Source organism: Orcinus orca, chromosome 6 (genome assembly GCF_937001465.1).
Source record: "Orcinus orca chromosome 6, mOrcOrc1.1, whole genome shotgun sequence".
Lineage (NCBI taxonomy): Eukaryota > Metazoa > Chordata > Mammalia > Artiodactyla > Delphinidae > Orcinus > Orcinus orca.
In genome coordinates this window covers 14488196-14506751 of record NC_064564.1, presented here as the reverse complement: position 1 = coordinate 14506751, position 18556 = coordinate 14488196, and the positions used below count along the sequence as shown (strand labels likewise).

Sequence of the window (18556 nt, the reverse complement as noted above, 5' to 3'; positions counted from 1 at the left end):
CCATCCTCCCACATCCTAAAACCACTGGGATGCTGGAAGCTTCTCTTCCACGAGGACCACACCCTTGGACTTTGCTGAGCCGTGAACTCCCACCTCAGGCCATGCCCCGAGCACCTCATTTTCCTAGACGAGCCATCCTTCCTGGGGCTTCACCTTTAGCAGTAAAAACACAATATGCAAGAAAGCTGAAGCTTTGTAATTTGTGTAAGGCGTCCAATGGTTGGGAGCAAATTCTTGAGCAGGACTGAAGGATCGGGTGCCAAAGCTCCCCTTTCACCCGACAGGCTAGGATAGGTTCAACGACCCCTTCTCAGAGACGCAGTCTGTTTTCTCATTATGCATAACTAGAAAAGACTCTGCAAAACTTTAAGCTGCCCTCAAACCCTAAGTTGCCAACGTAGATGGGCGGGTTTTCGGGGGATGGGGATGCCGAGGACCATCCCCCCCCCCGCCCCGTGCCCCTCTACTGGGGCCAGAACTGCTCCTTCTGGTTCTGTCCTTCAGGGCCCACCTGCCCCCAGAGCACCACCACCCCCGCGCCTCGTCTGCGAGTCCTCCAAACACACTTGCCTGGAGGTCACCTCCTCAACCCCTAAAGCTCTGGAGCCCCTCTTGTGGGCGCCACGCTCGAGGTTCTGCGACCGTGGGACTTGTCCAGCGACACCAGGCCCGGTGCAGGACTGCGCACACATGTTCCGAGGGACCCAGTAGCGAGAGAGTGAACGAACTAAACGTGACATACCCACTAGCGCCCATTTTGGGGTCTGAGCCTCGTGCAAAGGAGATCTCATTGAGTTGCAAGACAGTAAGTAACGGCTCGAAAAATACGATTTACCCTAGGAGCTAAATCAATCTGAGACTCCTGCCTCAGAGCAGGACAGCTCCTGGCTGCCAAATTTCTGTCATTATTCGGCAGTGCTTATCTCTGAGAACAAGTCTCGGGCACTTAGGAATACAAACAAGTCCAGCCAAGACGTGCTCTGACTGGCGGCCACCTCTAATCAGCCCTCCCCGTGGCTGCAGCCCTACGTTTGCAAGTACCTTTTATAGCAGGCGCAGGCGGAGTGATTCACCGATGCAGGGCCACCAGCGCACTGGGCCGACTGCGTCCTTGCGGCTGTGGGCTGGGCTCCTGGACCATAAGCAGGATGGTGCAGCCCATCTCGGGAGGGCTGCTTCTCTCCCCGGCGCTGGTTCAAGCCCACGCTGGGCTACAGCTGGGTGCCACGTCCTCAGGATGTCGGCCTCAGGGGCAAGCAGGGCCCAACAAATGCCATCGGGCTTCACAGCCTGCGGGGACTGGACCGCCGGTGTGCACATCCATTGTCCTCCTCCCCCAAACACCTCGTTGCAGAACCTTCGAGGGTCCACTCACCCGTGCAGCAGTGGAAAGAAGTCCTCTGTTCCCCAGCTGCAGCGTCTGACAGGGGGCCCAGCGTGCAGGTCGAGGTGGAGCTGAGGCGTGAGAGCTGGGACACCCCTGAGCTGAGGCGCGAGAGCTGGGACACCCCTGTTCCAGAGAAGCGGTCTCCCGGCTAGGTAGCCCAGAAGCTCCGATTACCTTGAATGTAAGGCCATCAAAAAGTTTCTGTTGGTCCTTGGCTCCTGAAAAAGGTCTCAACCCACTGGCCACGGAACCAAATCACAAGGAGCGCTGGGCTGTGGAGGTGTGCTCAGCGGACCTGCTGCTGCCCTGAACCTCTCTCTTCTAGTCTCAGTCCTGAAAAGCCCCACGCTGATCACTCAGAACCATGTCACAGCTGCCTGTGGAACAGTCTGGAATGAGCCCAAACACCCCTGCCTCAGGGTGGGGGAGAGGAAGGCAACCAGACGACCCAGACGTAGGCAGGAGATCAAATGGTTTTATTTAGAGGCTGTTGGTCATGTGACGGAAAGGCATATATGGTACAGAATTAAAGAGGTTTAGTTCATTATACAGTACAAATCATTAAGTCTTTACAATTCATTACAGAGTCTTTGGATTTTTCTTAACTCCCATTTCATGTGTAGCAAATCAATACAGTCTCCCAAACAAAATCACTCCTTTATGTGAACCCGTCATATTTACAGAACTCCACGCACAGAGATGCTCCAAGACTCTCCCAACACGATTAGTCAGCAGCACGCAGGAGGCATGACGGATTCCTCCGCGAGAAGGGTGCACATGGGGACAACGGGGACAGTGCAGTCAAGGGTCTCAGGCGCACAACCCATCCCGGAGAGATGTCTGTCCATCTGAGGAGCGACAGGCAGACAGACGGGGCGGTGATCCTGGGAGCTGGCGGCGTGTGAGAGCAGGCAGGCCTCGGGCAAGTGGCTCATTGTAGCGGAGAAAATATGTACCCGTGGCCTCCTGGTCAGTTTCACAGACGGGGAACTTTAATCCAAGAGGAGGAAGTAACGGGGTCGGGGGGAGGGGGGATAAGGGTCTGAACACCTCCTAGGCCTTTCCGGCTCTGCAAGGGGCCCGCTCACAGCTCACCGAGCACAGGGGCCTGACCCGCTGGCCGGCCACCCGCACCGCCCCCCACAGTCCTCTGGGGTCCGGGCTGGGTGACCGTGTGTGTACAGAGCAGGAGGCAGAGGCCAGGAGGGCTCCCGCCCAGCCTTGACCTGTCCTCGTGCGGCTGGGAGCCACAGACGGACGGTCCCTCCCCAGCGCCACGCAGCTGCCGCTCCTGCTGTCTTACTAAATCCCGGAGCCTGACCTGCTAAGAACCGCATCAGGGATCCTAATGCTGACATTTATTTAAAATTAGGTCTGCGTGTTAGTAAGGCGAGGACAGAAGACGCAGGGAAGGGGGAGTCCCTCCCTCCCCCCTCCCCCCTCCCCCCAATAACTCAGGGTGCGGGGACTGCCCGGCTCCTGGCTTTAGGGACCGCAGCTCTTCCATTCACAAGCTAACAGGAGTCTGCGCCAAGAAGCAGGGCGGGCTTCCTTCACCACCTGGGAGCAGGACGGTCCCCGCACCCACCCACCCCCACCCCCCGCCCCGAGCCGCCCAGGAAGCCGGAGGCAGCAAGAGAGAGGCCGAGAGCGTCCCCGGAGCCCCACTCCATCCACCAACACAGCGGCCCAAAGGGACGTGTGGGTCATGGAGCCAGAGGGCGGGGGTCGGGACTGCTGGCCCCATACCCCTGCGAGGACCCAGCATGGCCCCCACGCCCTGCTCTGCTCTTCCAGGGGCCGCCTCACTGCCCTCGAGGGTCCCGGGCCAACCAGGGCCCAGAGCTGGGTCAGGAGAGCCAGGCCAGCAGCTGCCTTCTGCCAGCAGTGCTGACAGATGAGGATGCCCAGGGCAGCCCGCGTGTTGCTCTCTGGCCGCAGGAACAGCTTACCAGGAACGCCGATGGGACGACGTGGCCTCTCTAACGCCACCAGCACAGGCCCAAACACGATTCATTCTGAGAAAACCCCAGGCAAGCTGGGAGCTACAGACTCTAGAGCAGCGACAGTGCTTTCCTCCCTGGAGAAAGCACCACCTCTGCACACAACGGGCTCTGGCCACCGCCCCCAGTCCCGGCAGCACGAGGTCAAGGGCTCTAAGGAAACGCTGCTTCCCTGGGGGCAGAGATGCTGGGCAGGGCTGGTGGGACACTCTCAGGCAGGCGGAACTGGGGACGTTTGAAAAGCAGGCCCCGGGAGGAGGCGTCGGGGAGGCCGGGAGAAGGGGAAGGGCGCCTGAGGCCTCTCCAGACAACAGGGCTCCTCCCGGCCCGTGAGCTCCGGCCAAAAACCTGCTCAGGGCAGTGACTGGGGCTGTCACCTCTTCCACTTCAACTCAACCGACAACGAAAAGAGCCCGACCCTTCACATCCCCTGACCGACCGTCCCAAGCCCGTTCTGTGAGGTTGCGACGCCTGTCACAGGGCAGATGGGCCCCAGCAAGTACTTGGCTCCGTAAATGAGGGTCACAAACACCAAAGCCACCTTCCATTTCTATGGCGTCTTCTCTCCAGTGCGCCTGGTGCGGACTTTCTGCCCCACCAGGCAGGTCACCTGAGGCTCTGGGAGCGAGAGCCGCCCTCCCAGGGAGCGGGTGGTGCTAGCATCGCACTGAAAACAGGCCTGAAAGGAGAGCTTCCGTGCTGGCAAGGAGCTTACGCAGAAGAGCTGGCACAGAGTTGGGAGCGCTTAATTCAGGGACACGCCCGGCAGGTGTTCCTCGGAATGCCAGCTGAGGACAGGAAGGAGTACAAGTGGTGGCCCGCCACAGACCTGGGGCACCAGGTCACTGGGCCACCACCCTGGTAATACCAAAGGCACCGGTGAAGAAAGGGCTCTGGACCAGGGCTGTCCCAGCGGGGCCAGGCGATGCTCTGGGATGATTCACACCGTCCCCAGCACCATCCGGGCCAGCCTCGCCCGTGGCTCTGCGAGGCTCCCAGGGATAAACCCCGCCGGCAGCGGGGTGGGCAGCTCTCCCTCCGCCTACCGGGCTGCAGCCCCAGGCTGGGCGGGCGTCAAGGCACAAAACCGCCACGGAGCTAAGCTGGTCTAAGGACCCTCCCAGGACCAAAACCGCACCAAGGCCACGATGCCTCTGACCGACTTTGTCATTGGCCACAGAAGCACAACAAAAGTCTCCAGGTTTTCACTGTCAGCTTAGAGTAAGGCCACTTGTGTATCTGCGATAAAGGACACAAGGAGGGGCAGCGTCCTCCGGGAACCCCCGCCAGAGGCAGGAGGCTGGCAGCTCCCAAGTGGCTGCAGAGGCGGGCAGCGTAAGGCAGGCCCTGGGCACTCACATCGGGAGAATGATTGTGGCTCGCGAACAATTTCGGATTTTGAAAAAATAAATATAATAAATATATGCCAAGAACTCTGTTAAGGGAATAAATGGCAAAGAGAAAAAACTTTCTGGGTATAAAGACCCTAAAACACCCACAAAGAAACCTCTAAGAAACCCCGTGGAAAGGAAGAGGGAAAGGCGGGAGGGGGCAGGCCCAGGGCCCCAGGCACCTGAGGTGGGGAGAGGTGCTGGGGGCTACGGGGGTGCGGGGCGCCGCCTCCACGCGAGGGAAAGGCACGAGTAACGGTTATGCTTTAAATTAAGAGGTTAACGGCGTCACCACAGAAAAAAGAGCAACATTGGCCGCAGTCGCAGCGGCCCCAGGCCCAGGAAGACGGCGGAACCCTGCTCTCCACAATCTGGGACCACGCTGGGCTCCTAGAACCATCCACCCTCGGCCCAGCTGCGACGCAGCCTCACTCTCTGGGGAGAGGGAGAAACAGGGAGAGGTCACCAGCCCCGCGACGTGCAGAAAGCATTCCCGGCCTGTCCCCACGGAGAGGGGCTAGAGGGCCTGCCCGGGACTGTCCCCGCAAAGGCTCGGAGGGGCCCCGCGCCCTCTGTCCGTCGCCCAGGAAGGACGGGAGGCGGCCACCCCGCCGCTTAGCTGGCCCAGGACTTGCGGTTCTCCGGGTTCCCGGGGGCGCGCTCGGCCCGCCCCGCCGCGCCCTCGGCCTTGGCCAGCGCCGCCGTCAGCGAGGCCAGGTTGGTGGCAGAGCCAGAGAGCGCGCCGCTCCTACGGGTCTCGGGGGCGCCTTGCGGCCGGAGCCCCGCGCTGCGCCGCCGCCCCGCGCACGCCGCCCTGCGCACGCGGCCCGGCCTCACCAGCAGCCCGTAGCCGGGGTTGCACTTGAAGTACTGCTTCCCGCCGATGGAGCCATCGTTCTTACCTGCGGGAAGGAAGAAAGGAAGGAAGACGTGGAGGTGGCTCCCCGGCCCGTGGGACCCCTGTGCTCCGAGGCCCGCGCAGCCGGTCCCCGCTGAAGGAGCGGGGCCGGGGCAGTGCCTCCCGAGCAGCAGAGGTGGTCACTGCGGACAGATCCCGGTGGCCTCCGGCACGGCCAGGGCCTGTCACTTCTGACGCCCACTCGCCCCGCCCTCGGCACCAACCGCTGTCAAGTCTGGACAGTCAAGACGCAAACCTAGGATGGATGTCGTGAGTGGAACGATTATTTTCCCTAAATCTATTAGATGGAAACTGGCAAATTACCAAACTGTAGCTAGTGAGATGTCACGCCTGGTGTGTCAAGATGGGGAGAAGATGCCTCCTTGGTAAAAGCAAACAAAAAATGCTTTAAGGTGAAGGTCAGCACTGGGGGGGGGGGTTGGGGGGAGCTGATCCCTCAGTGTCCGCAGCCCATGGTGATGGGTTGCTGGGGGACGTGATCTCTGCAGCAAAGCACTCATGAACTGTCCACACTCACTGCCTGCACCCCGCAGCCTGCCTCCTCTCTTCCTCCCTCTCAAACAGGCCCACCCTCCACCAGCTCCTCTCAAGGTCAGCAGGAGTCACTCGGTCCGCCTCTCGATGTATCTCACAGGTGACCTCTCGCTCTCCCTTCCTGCCTCCCCCTCGAAGGCGGGGGCCTGTGTGTGGCCCTGCCCTGTCCCTTGGGGGCTCGCCCACCCAGCCTGCCCTCCGAGAACCCTGCTGCCTCTTGGCTGCGTGTCCAGCCCGAGGTGGCCCTCTGACTGCTCTTCTCTACCGGGCATCCACCCCGCACGCCCAGTGCCCCTCCTGCCAGAACCCTGGTTCCTCGGGAGCACGTGCTCTCCCCTGCTCTCCTCATAGCACTCACTACTATCACATTTTGTTTGTTTACTTGGCAATTCTCTTCCCTCTAAAATGTAAGTCCAGGGAAACCAGAACTTGGTTTTGCTCACCAAGGTGTCCTCAAAATCCAGGACAGGGACTGGAACGCGGTAGGTGCTTAGTATTTATTTGCTGGATGAATTCGTCTGTTCGCTAATCCCCCTTTAATTCTTGAGCTCAATTACAGATAAAAATGTCTTTCCCAATTCCCCTTTGCATTTCAGCAGAAATGGAATTTAAAAAATATTCCAACCTGTGCTGCACTAGTCTTCTACCTCTTCCATTTTATGACATTCTTGGCCAAAATTATTTTTAAAGACAGTGATTTCACAGCTGAGCCTAGGGGCTGAGAGACAGTCACTGTGGCCTGGGGTTCACTGAGGCCCCTCCTGCAACCCTAACTCTGCTGGACCAAAGGACAGCTCCTCACTGGCGACACCCAGCAGGCCACACAAGCTCTGCTAAAACCCATCTCCACAGCCTCCAAGCCTCAGCTCAGGGAGCAGCTGCCCCACCCTGGGACACGCTGGTGGGAGGGAGAAAGGCAATCAGGCCAGCCGAGCTCAGCGTGCTAGACACAGAGTGAACTCCCCGCCATATCTCCTCAAGAGAAATGAGTGTGTCCATGCAAAAACTTAACACACAAGTGTTCCCCGCAGCCTTACTCACAACGGCCAAAAAGTGGAAGCAACCCAAACGTCCATCAACTGACAAGTGGATGAACAACGAATGCGTGGGGCATCCCTACAGTGGGACAGTATCGGCCACAAAAAGGAATGAAGTGCTGACACAGACCACAACTGGCTAAGCCCGGGAAACTCGGAGAGTGAAATAGTCACAAGAGGCCGGGTATTTATGGCTCCATTTATGTGAAAGTCCAGATCAGGACCTTTTATATCAACTTAGGCAAAAAAGTAGATCAATGGTTACCTGGGTCTTGGGGGGGTGGGTAGTGTCTTGCTAACTGACATGCAGCTTCTTTTTGGGGTGATAAACCCATTCTAAAATTAGGGTGTACAACTCTGGAAATATACTAAGAACCACTGAATTGTACACTTTAAACAGGTGGATTTTTTGGTATGTAAATTGCATCACAATAAAGCTGTTTAAATCAAAAAGAATCCGCAGGCCATTTGCTACAACATGGATGAACCTAGAGGGAATTATGCTAAGTGAAGTAAGTCAGAGAAAGACAAATAATGTATGTTATCACTTACATGTGGAATCTAAAAAACAAAGCAAATGAATGAATATAACAAAACAGAAGCAGACTCACAAATATAGAGAACAAACTAATGGTTACCAGCCGGAGAGAGGGAAAGCAGGAGGAGCAAGACAGGGGTAGGGGGTTAAGAGGTGCAGACCACTATGTATAAAATAAATAGGCTACAAGGACATATTATACGGTACAGGGAATACAGCCAGTGTTTTATAATAACTTTAAATGGAGTGCAATCTATATAAATTTTGAATCACTATGCCATACACTAGAAGCTAATACTGTAAATCAACTATACCTCAATTTAAAAAAAAAAAATTGGGGGGCTTCCCTGGTGGCGCAGTGGTTGAGAGTCTGCCTGCTGATGCAGGGGACACGGGTTCATGCCCCGGTCCGGGAAGATCCCACATGCCGCGGAGCGGCTGGGCCCGTGAGCCATGGCCGCTGAGCCTGTGCTCCGCAGCGGGAGAGGCCACAACAGTGAGAGGCCCGCGTACCGCAAAAAAATAAAAAAGAAAAAAAAAGAAAAACTGGGGACTTCCCTGGTGGTGCAGTGGTTAAGAATCCGCCTGCCAATGCAGGGGACACGGGTTCCAGTCCTGGTCCGGGAAGATCCCACATGCCGCAAAGCAACTAAGCCCGTGCGCCACAACTACTGAACCCCACGCACTGTAACTACTGAAGCCCATGCGCCTAGGGCCCGTGCTCCGCAACAAGAGAAGCCACTGCAATCAGAAGCCTGCACACCACAACGAAAAGTAGCCCCCACTCGCCACAACTAGAGAAAGGCCGCGCGCAGCAACAAAGACCGGACACGTTCAAAAATAAATAAATAAAACTAAATAGATGAATGAACGAATGGCACGACAAAGTACATGTTTCCTTAAGTCCTGCCCTCAGTCTTTCTGAAATGATGATCTCTTGGCTTGGAGGGAGGCCATTCCATAAGGAGACTTAAGAGACTGGTGAGCCCACGAGGCTCTTCGATCACCTCGCCTTCTGTCCTCCCCCTGGGGGCCCAGGAGCCTTGGGGTGTCTTAGGAACGCCTGAGGCATCTGAAGCTCCACATGGGCAGTGGTTTTTGTAACCTGAGCAAGCACAGCAGACGGAGCTGCTGTGACAATTGAAATGCGGACGCTTCTGTGACTAAAAAAGAAAAATCAGGATGTAAAGTCACCAAATTAAGAGCAGCTTTCAATTAAGGTCTTTGGTTTCTGAGAAATTTCTGCAGGTTAAAAAAAGAGAATCTGACTCTGAAAACGCTTAGGAAACTCTTATCTAGACAAAATTCTTCATTTTGGAAAGTGGTGACCCAGGGGCTCAGAGACGTGAACGATGTGCCCAAGGGCACACAGCAGGCACTGGGCAGTGCGGGGCAGGGCCGACCACGGGGGGTACGGTGAGTCGCCCCGGGACCCGGAACCTGTCCCAAAGCAGCAGCACTAACCTGAAGGTAAGTCTAGCTCCACTCCGACCCACGTGCCCTCCTGGAAGTCAGTGGGCCCCACGTATCTCACGATGCCCGTCTTGGTGGTGCCCACGGTCACATATTCTCCCTCTCTGAGCCACTCTGGGACCTCACTGGCTTCTTCAGAATCCGAGGAGACTTCCAGCTTTCCCGGGGCCTCTGCCCCAGCACTGCCGTCGCCCGGGCCCCCTGAGGCCAGCGGGTCCTCCTCGCTCCCCGAGGGGCCGCCGGGGTCCCCGCCAAGCATGCGTGTGAATGACTTCAGCTCCGAGGTCCGCACCTTCTGGATCCTGAAGGAAGGGGCCGGAGCAGGCGGCTGGCACCGAGGGTCAGCAGGCGCCGGCGGCCTGGAGACGTCGGGCCCTGGGCCAGCGGCCGGCTTCGCCTGGGGCTGGGGGCTCTCCGGCTTCTGGGGGGCAGCGGCAGGGTCACTCCTGCCCCGCCGGTCAGGCGCGGGGGGGCCTGCCGCCTCGTCCCGCTTCACCGCTGCAGCCCCGACAGGGGCCGCAGCCGCGCCGTCTCCCTGCGCCATTCGCTCCGCCGGGCCGGGAGGGGCGCGGGACGTGACGGGCGCGGCCGGGGGCTCGGGCTCAGGGGTGGCCGGGCCGGGACCAGGAGAGGGCAACGCCGCGGTATCCAGGCCGGGGCCGCAGGCGTCCGACAGGGTGGCAGTGGAGACACTGTGCGAGAAGTAGCCGCTGGACGCCTCGCTCAGGGGGCTGGGCGGCCCATCCGCGCCCTCGGGGGCCGGGGAGGTGGGCGCGGGCCTCGGGGGCCCGTCGTAGGTCTTGGGCGAGGGGGCGGCCGGCAAGGCCACGGGCACGTCGGAGGCCACGCGCAGCCCCGCGCTCTCTCGCTGAGCCTGGAGCAGGGAGGGGAGAATTCACAGTTAGGCATCCGCTCCCCAAAGCCTGGAGACCAATGCTGTTGTCAGCGGGGACATGACAGCTCCAACGGTGGGACAAGCGCAGCCGTGCAGCAGGGCGGACCCGGTTCCCACCTCAGCTGCCCTGTTCTGCCGTGCGACCTCCACGAACCAGATACGCAGGCCGACTAGGCTCCACGCTGGCGCTGCCCCTGCTGCGACTGAGGGCTAAGCAAGACGGCCACGGGTGCCCCTCATCGCCTCTCCTTTCCGTAAACTGCAGATCTTAACAGCTGCCTGTGATGGCATCATTTCTAGTAAGAGTTCCATATTTGGTCCTAGTCTTGTTTTCGGGCACAGAACTCCCAAAACCCTTGGGGTTTCCTAAGTGGCAATAACAATAAGGGCTTCTTAATACTCATAGCGAGGCCCTTTCAACCACATCTGAGTTTGTTAAGGGGGTGACTTTTGGAAAGCCCCCAAGGAAGGGGGCTGGTTGCCAGGGGGAACAACCAGGTGACTAGAGGATTTGAACTTTCCATCCCACCCCTGACCTCTGGGCAGCGACTGAAGGCTGAACCGATCACCAATGGCCAATGATTGAATCAACCATGCCTACACAATGAGGCCTCCGTAAAAACCCAAAAGGACAGGGTTTGGAGAACTTCTGGGTTGGTGAACGTGTGGCAATCTGGGGAGAGCGCTGTGCCCAGGGAGCGTGGAAGCTCCCCACCCTTCCCCTACGCATCTCTCCCAGCTGGCTGTTCCTGTGTTACATCCTTTTATAATAAATGGATAATCTAGTAAGTAAAATGTTTCTCTGAGTTGTGAGTCACTCTAGCAAATTCATTCAACCTGAGGAAGGGGTCATGGGACCCTCTGAGCTGGAGCACACCGGACTTGGCATCTGAAGTGGGGACAGTCTTGTGGGGCTGAGCCCTCAACCTGTGGCATCTGACACTGTCTCCAAGTAGATGGGGTCAGCTGTGTAGGACACACAGCTGGTGTCCGAGAATCGCTTGGTGGTGGGAACAACACGTACGGGGCGGCCACCTCGGCGATGCGGTACAAGGTAGGCAGACCAGGCCCTCACACAGAGCGTGGCACACAGCAGGCGCACACCTCCCAGCGCCTCCCACTTCCCTGCACTCAGGCTCAGAACTCTTGCCCCCATGTGAACGGATCCCCCTGCCCAACGCCAACTCCACGGGGAGACTGACAGCACCGCCAGAGGCCAGAAGAGCACTTTCCTCCTGCAAAACTGAAATGATGGTCTCACTGGAGGATCTGGAAGTGCCAGGGCACAGCTCCACCAGCTCGGGCAGGAAGCAACAACCCTGGGGCCTGCGGGCGGGAGGCAGGGGGAAGAGGAGGAACAGAGGCTGCCTGCAGGCTGTGCCCTTCCTCTGAGAGGCCGTCTTTCAAGCTGCTGCTCAAGGCTGGTCCCATGTCACAAATGGTCCCTCTGGTCCCGGGAGACTCAGGCCAAGGAGCAGCCAGCCCGGCGAGCAGGGGCTGAGCGAGGCCAGAGCTACGCTGGCCTCTCCGCCTCACGTCACCGGGTCCGAGGGAGCCTGCAGAGACGCGCAGAGCCCCATCTCCTGGGGAAGACGACAGTCGCGGCTGCGCCGACCTCTGCGCTTTCTGGCGCGCTCTAAGGTGTCTTGCCTTGATAACTTAAGCCATTGGGAGAAGGTGGCAGATCATCTTTCTATTCCCAGTGCACAATGACAGGGAACGGGAGACAGAGTGGGGAGTGGGTTGGGGGGTGAGAGGGGTGCTGCTCAGAAAAAGAAATGTGTTTTCAATATTTACAGAAAGATGATTTATATTAGGAGAATGGCCGTTTTCCATTTGAAATACAGGATTTATTTGAACTGGGAAACAGCTGAGATCTGTAAGTCTCTTCCAGTTACTTGGCTTAACTCAGCAATTTGATAAATCGTGCATTTTCTCGTGAACTGTCATTTATATCCCTGTCTCCAGAGGCCCTCCTTCCCCCACAAGGCACACTCTCAGGGTACTAAATTAACAGCACCTCTTGAGATTAACAACCCATTTTTGTGATGAATCTCTGGGCTGCAAAATTTACTAAATCCAATAGATCAATAACTGTCACCAGCATAAATACTCTAAAAGATTAGGCAATCCTTCAATCATTTTTCTTTTGCAACTTGTACATATTTTATTTACTCTTTTCTATTTTAGTTTTAATATCACTGACTGGGCAGGGAAGAATACGCAAACAAAATTACAACAGTCTAGAATCTGAACAATAACTATGGCCCTTAAATAGCCTGTGTTCCCCACTCTCCCAGGGTCCAACCCACCATTGCCGGATCTGCTGTCTGCTAAGGGCAGCTGGGCCCATCCGGAGGGGGACAGTCCTGCAACAGTGCCCTAGAGCTCCTTGCTGTTCCCCCATCAGCGCTACTGGATCCTCTGATGTGGGCCAGAAAGTACTCGCTTTACAACACGGCCCAGACAGGCTAAAGGATTCACCCAAAGGCTCCAGTAAGTGAAAAGCCAGGGATCAGAGGTCACATCCACAGCGACAAGAAAAAGGTGACGGGAGGCGGCAAAAGGCGAGCCCAGATAACCCGCGTTCTTTCCTGCTGACCGAGCGCAGCTCAGATCCTTCCGCTTCGGCGCTGCGGCAGCCGCTCCCACTCGACTGGAGCTGCTATGTGGATGAGAACCTCCCTGCGTCTTTGGGTTACACTTTGCCACTGACATTCCTAAGGCTGCCAGAAAGCCTGGACGCGAGTGAGCCAGCGGGATGCTGAGCGAGCCAGCGGGATGTGCAGCAAAGCTGCGCGGAGCACGCAAGGCAGCGCCCTTACGTAAGGGACTGTCTCTCATTCTGCCCCACCGGCCTTGGGACCCCAGTCCTGCCTCCGAGAAATAATAAACCCAACTCATAGGGGGCTGGGGGGGGCGGTGGGTGTCACAGCTCTATCTTCAGTTAAATTCGTGAGCACCAAGGATGTCCTGCATTGAAAAGGGCTGTGCAGAAAGTAGTAAATTCTTGAACGTCTAAATTTTCTTTCGAATTATTTGGCCTCTTTTCCTATTGTTTTAATAAATAAAATTTTCCTATGACGATACCGCGTTTCCTAAGAGGATGAACACACAGTGGGAGAAGAGAGATTTGCTATTCATAAGATCAGAAGTGCTGTTCATCTGTGGGAGATCGTAAGAGACTATTTTCTCCCCAGCTTAGCAGCAGTCTTTTCACGCTGATATCATGAATCAGAATGAAATGTAAAACGGAGAATTTAGTCAACACTTGGAATAAGGAGATTGTTCTGTTTATAGAAATCGCCTCTACCTAGCAGTGGGCTATTAAAGCCACAGACTGCATTAGCAGTCAAGCACCTAAAAGTTTAGCAATCATATGATTAACAAGTTGAAAACAGAAAAGTGTAACAAGCAAAATATAGAGGGAGAAGACGGTGACCTATATTATAGTTAATTATCACAACGGGAATGCGAAAATAAAAAACCACGGGTGTGGACTCAACAATTATAGCATCGGGGCCACCCACGGTATGTGGGGCAGCCACCAGCAAAGGCGCCACCAGGCCCGACTAACTCACCTCCACTATCCCGGGCGTCCCGGCATCTGGGAGGGCTGACTGCACCATGATTCGAGGCACGGGCTGAGGAAACAAGGGAACAGGTGGACACAGGGATCAGGGGAAGCAGAACAGAATAACCAGAGAAGATTTCAACTGAACAGACAGGAGGGCTGTCAGGATGACCCACACAAAGCAAACTTTTACAACTTTCAGGAATTCTAACAAGTCACCGCCTAGCAGGCCTGCCCGGGGCTGGGGTCGGGACGCTGCAGAGGAAACACGAGAAGCCGGGAACTCAGCCAGCTGCTCGTGCCCAGCTGGCAACACCAGACACGTGCTGAAGACAGTAAGGTGTACGGTGTGCTCTCTCCACTCTCGCACGGCACACGTTAGCCAAGGGCTGCGTCTCTACATACAAGCGTTACAGGACTTCACTGGCCCGGGAAACTCCTGGTCGAGAGGATCACAGGCAGTGCCGTCACAGAAAGCAAGGAGGACAGAAGCCAGTGTGGCTGGAGCACGAGGCACAGCAGGACAGGGATGTGGACAGAGGCTCTGGGGTCTGAACAAAAGCTCCTGGGCAATGGTAAGGACCCCTGCAACGCCTGGGCAGAGAGGGCAGGACATGAAGACCGACCTGCTGGCGGAAGGCAGGCTGGCTGGAGAAACAGTGCAAGAGTGAGGCGGGCCAATCACAGGCTCCAGCAACAGAGCAGGGGTGAGTGACGAGAGCCTGAGTTAATGGGCACAAGTGACATCACAAGAACGGAGTAGGCTGCTTATGGACACGTGGTTCAAGGAACATTTAAAAAAAGAGTAAAAAAAAAAAAAAGACAAAAACTAGGGGGCTTCCCTGGCGGCGCAGTGGTTAAGAACCTGCCTGCCAATGCAGGGGTCATGGGTTCGAGCCCTGGGAAGATCCCACATGCTGCAGAGCAACTAAGCCCACGTGCCACAACTACTGAGCCTGTGCTCTAGAGCCCGCGAGCCACAGCTACTGAGCCCACGTGCCACAGCTACTGAGCCTCTGCTCTGGAGCCCGTGCCGGGCAACAAGAGAAGCCACCGCAATGAGAAGCCCGTGCACCACAACAAAGAGTAGCCCCTGCTCGCCACAACTAGAGAAAGCCCGCACGCAGCAACGAGGACCCAACGCAGCCAGAAATAAAGAAAAACAAAAACAAGCCCCAGGATAAGGAAAACAGAACTCAAAGGAGGAGCTGGTAACCGTGAAGGAGTTGGTAGCTGCTGAGTGCACTACATCAGGTGGGGAAGGGCACAGAGTAGACGCAGTCATCTCGAAGAAGCCCGGGGTCCACCACATCCGCCTTTATTCTCTCAACCAACGTCTGGCCCCTTCCCAGGCCTGCCTGCTCCGACACACAAGTCTGGACCTCGCCTCAGAGAGCTGGGCTCTAAGAGGGCTCCGTCCTGGCAAAATGAACACCTACCCGCAGTCCTGTCTCACAGAAGGAGTCAAAATTGGGTGTCGGAGTTTGTTACCATGGAGTTATGCGTGTCTCTTCTCTTGCTGGCTCACTGATCTACTATCTAATCTAAGTTGCCCGGAGATCCCTCCAGGTCCCTTCCTCTGGCCCTGAGCACTCCAGGTCCTCCCAGGTCCCTGGTGCATCTGGGGGCCCGGGGGCCTCTGCTGTCACGACTCCCCAGACAGTCTGCAGGCACGAAGGCTGACGGCCAAAGTCTTGCTTCCTAATTGGCAGCCCAGACTCTTCATTGAAGGGAGAAGAGCCCACCTGCAACAAGATGGCCCACTGAGGGTAGGTGTCGACCTGCTGTGTTCACACACCAAACAATCGCGTTTCAGCAAAGGTACGCTACAACCAGTTATGCCCTGGGACTGCCTCTGGGAGAAAAGTGCTAGAAGGGATTAATTTTGTAGAGGTGAGGGACCAGCAACAGGATTTGGGCAAAAGCACAGAGAAGAGGCGATTAAATAGGACATGGTAGGAGATCCAGCTAAACAGGTGGGAGGACCTAGGGATAAAGGAAAGGAAGATGTACTCTACCCTGCAAACACTGGGGAATTCCTCGGGGTTGAAGGCCAGGGAGAGCGAGGATCAGAGGTGTGTTTAAGAGAGCCGGTGTGAGCAGGCAACAGCACAGAATGAGGGAGGACGCCCGCTGGCGGCAACGCCACGGACCCCCCGCCCCCCGCCGGGCTCACATCACTCCCTCCCACCCTCCGGCACCTGCCCCGTGCTCCCCGCTCCCTTTTAGGGGTTCTCCACTTCAAGCACGTACCCTTCACCCTGTCTTACAGTCCTTCAGTGCACGGCCTACTCCCTTTATTTGTATTTTCCCCATAGTGTCTGAAGTCCCCCACGAATGGAAAGGTGTTCAGAGCATAATTCTCAGTAAGGAAAGAAAAAAGTGTTAAGCTGGAACTCCAAAATACTTACATTCTTCAGTTAGATCTTATTTAAAACCGACAAGATTGGTGTGAAACATTCTCCCTTAAGGCATAAAAACGTAAAAATCCCACCAAGAATGGAACTATAGCCACCCAGGATGAAAGATTTTCTAAGATTCTTGTCCTCCTGAACGGAGCATGGAAACATAATTGATACTTTTCTTTATGATTCAGAGTGATTTAAAAAATCCAGTAAATGTTTGGAAAAGTATCTGCTGAAATGAATTAAAGGGCCAGCTTGACTGGGACGCGATGCTGGAACCCAGTGGACCCACGGGGCTTCCTGGTGGGGCAGGGCCCCTGGCCAAGACTCTGTGGCTCCAGGCTAAGCTGAAGACTTCGAGTCCACCCCTGACCATCACTCACTCTCAACAACCACTTCTCCATCAGGCAACAGGTCTGCTCCACAGAGATGCCTGCCCCACCCCCAGCATTCAGATGACGTGAGAACCAGACACTGGATGATCAGACACACCTGAAATGGCTGAAAACCGTGTCAACAATAAGATCACATCAGGTCTGAGTGGGTCCTGAGTGCAACTTCACGTACTTTGACCACACCCACTTCGCTTCACACACTGGTAACTTCGGGGTGTCCCCTCCAAGGGGTGCTAGGTAGCAGTGGACAAGAGACGACCACAGGTGGATACTTCTCCAGCAAGGGACATGCTCAAGAGGGCAGGGGCACAGACATACAGGACTGGCCGCGTACTGCTTTCTATGGAAGCTAGGTGCTGAGTACCTAGGGATTCACTGTAATATTCACTCTACTGCTGTATATTTCAAATTCTCCCATAATACTGCCCTACATGATGAACTTAACTGGGGCTCTGCTTCAATGTATAAACTTAGCTCAACAAGGACTCAGGTCTCAGGCGTACAAGGCATTGCAATAGCGCCGTGGGAACACAAAGACCTGAAGAATACGGGCTCACTCGCGACAAGGCAGCAATCCAGTTTGGGGGAAGGACGGGATGCAAATAACAAAAACGTCAAGGAAAAGGACAGCTATTAGAATGACAGTTTCAAAGCAGAGGAGATTCTGAGGAGGAAGGGGTCATCCTGGGACCAGGCCTAGAACACCTCCATGAGGGTGATTTCACTTGTGAGACAGGGCTTGAAGACGGAATGGCTTTTCCCACAGCTGAGGGACACCTCGAACGTGAAGAGTGGCGTGACAAAGGCAGGCTACCCTTTGTGTCTGGCAGTGTTCCCTCCTCACTTCCCTGCCCAGGAAAAGCTACTCAACCTTCTAGGAGGTCTTGGGAGAGAGAGGATGATCTAGACTGACCAGTGCTGGGCAGAGGCAATGGAGGTTAGGGTGTGCAGAGGAGGCCTTGTATATAAATTTATGGTGGATTTTCACAGGCAATGAAGATCAAAGGTACTGAATGAAGCGGCCGTAAGAATTAGGCTAACAGAAGATCATCCCTAAAGAGGGCAGACAGAAAACTTGGAGAGGTCAATTAAGCAGCTGCTTCAATGGTTCAGCGGAGAGCCAATAACATAAGAGCCTGCACTTGGATGGTAAGAGGAAAAGGAAAGAGAAATGAAAATTTAGAGATACGAAGGAGACTCCTGAACACCTGGAAACTGGGGGGAGAGCGAAAGACGGTGCCCAGGAAGAAGGGACGACAGGGAGAGGGTGACGGTGGCCTCAGCAGAAAGAGTGTGCATACGCACCTGTGCGTGCACGATCATGGGGGGGAGGGGTGCAAGGGAGGGGGTACCAGCCTTCTATATTTGGCCATGGCCTTCGGTGAATTTAGCAACCTTAGTAAGGGTACCAAAAATACCTACAAAGTGCACTGAAATCTTCAGTGTGTCATCTGTCCTTCACACGTAACAGCTCACATTTCCAAATGGTACTGCTTGCACTTTAATGCTCTTTTACATATCCCCCATGCAGGCGGTTGCCTCCGATCCCAAGAGCTCAAAACACTGCAGATCATAAGTTCATTAATCCTTATGACACATCTGGTAACTATTAATAAAAATGACTGCAAAGTATTTTGCAGCTATAAATATTAAGAAGTCCCACGAGGCTCACGGATATAAGTATAATTATCTACATTTCACACTACAGAAACCAAGGCGCAGAGGCATTCACCTAACGGTTAAATGCATACAGACTGCCCAGGGGGGTCAGTGACAGGGATGGAAAGGGACTGTGGCCTGGAGGCCAGCTGAACCTGCCATCGTGCTGTCCCGAGGGTGGCTCAAACCTAGTAGATGGGCAGGTGACAGGCAGAGGGTTGCTCCGAAGCATTTCGGAGAAAAGGTGATGGTCACTTCTCATACCATACCTTGTCATTTACTAAACTCTGGTTTTCACATGCCACCTGAATGAAAACAGAGCAGACTGGCTCAGAATTTCATAACT

At 55.6% G+C, this 18556-nt stretch overlaps 1 protein-coding gene across 6 annotated transcripts in view; it reads right to left on the bottom strand.

Annotated features, from left to right (window-relative positions):
• Positions 1-4274: 4274 nt before the first annotated feature.
• Positions 4275-18556, bottom strand: part of KIF13B (kinesin family member 13B) — a 186561-nt gene continuing 172279 nt past the window's right edge. For 4 of the 6 annotated variants that reach the window (XM_033429842.2, XM_012533320.3, XM_033429847.2 and 1 more), the window contains 3 exons: positions 13759-13821; positions 9274-10156; positions 4275-5683 (listed from right to left, as the gene is read on the bottom strand). In XM_033429842.2, coding sequence (XP_033285733.2) covers positions 5397-5683; positions 9274-10156; positions 13759-13821 — 1233 coding nt within the window. In that variant the 3' untranslated portion in view covers positions 4275-5396. Of the gene's footprint in view, positions 5684-9273; positions 10157-13758; positions 13822-17973; positions 18115-18556 lie in introns of those variants that run through there. The other 2 variants (XM_033429845.2, XR_004483705.2) reach the window with 2 other exon arrangements.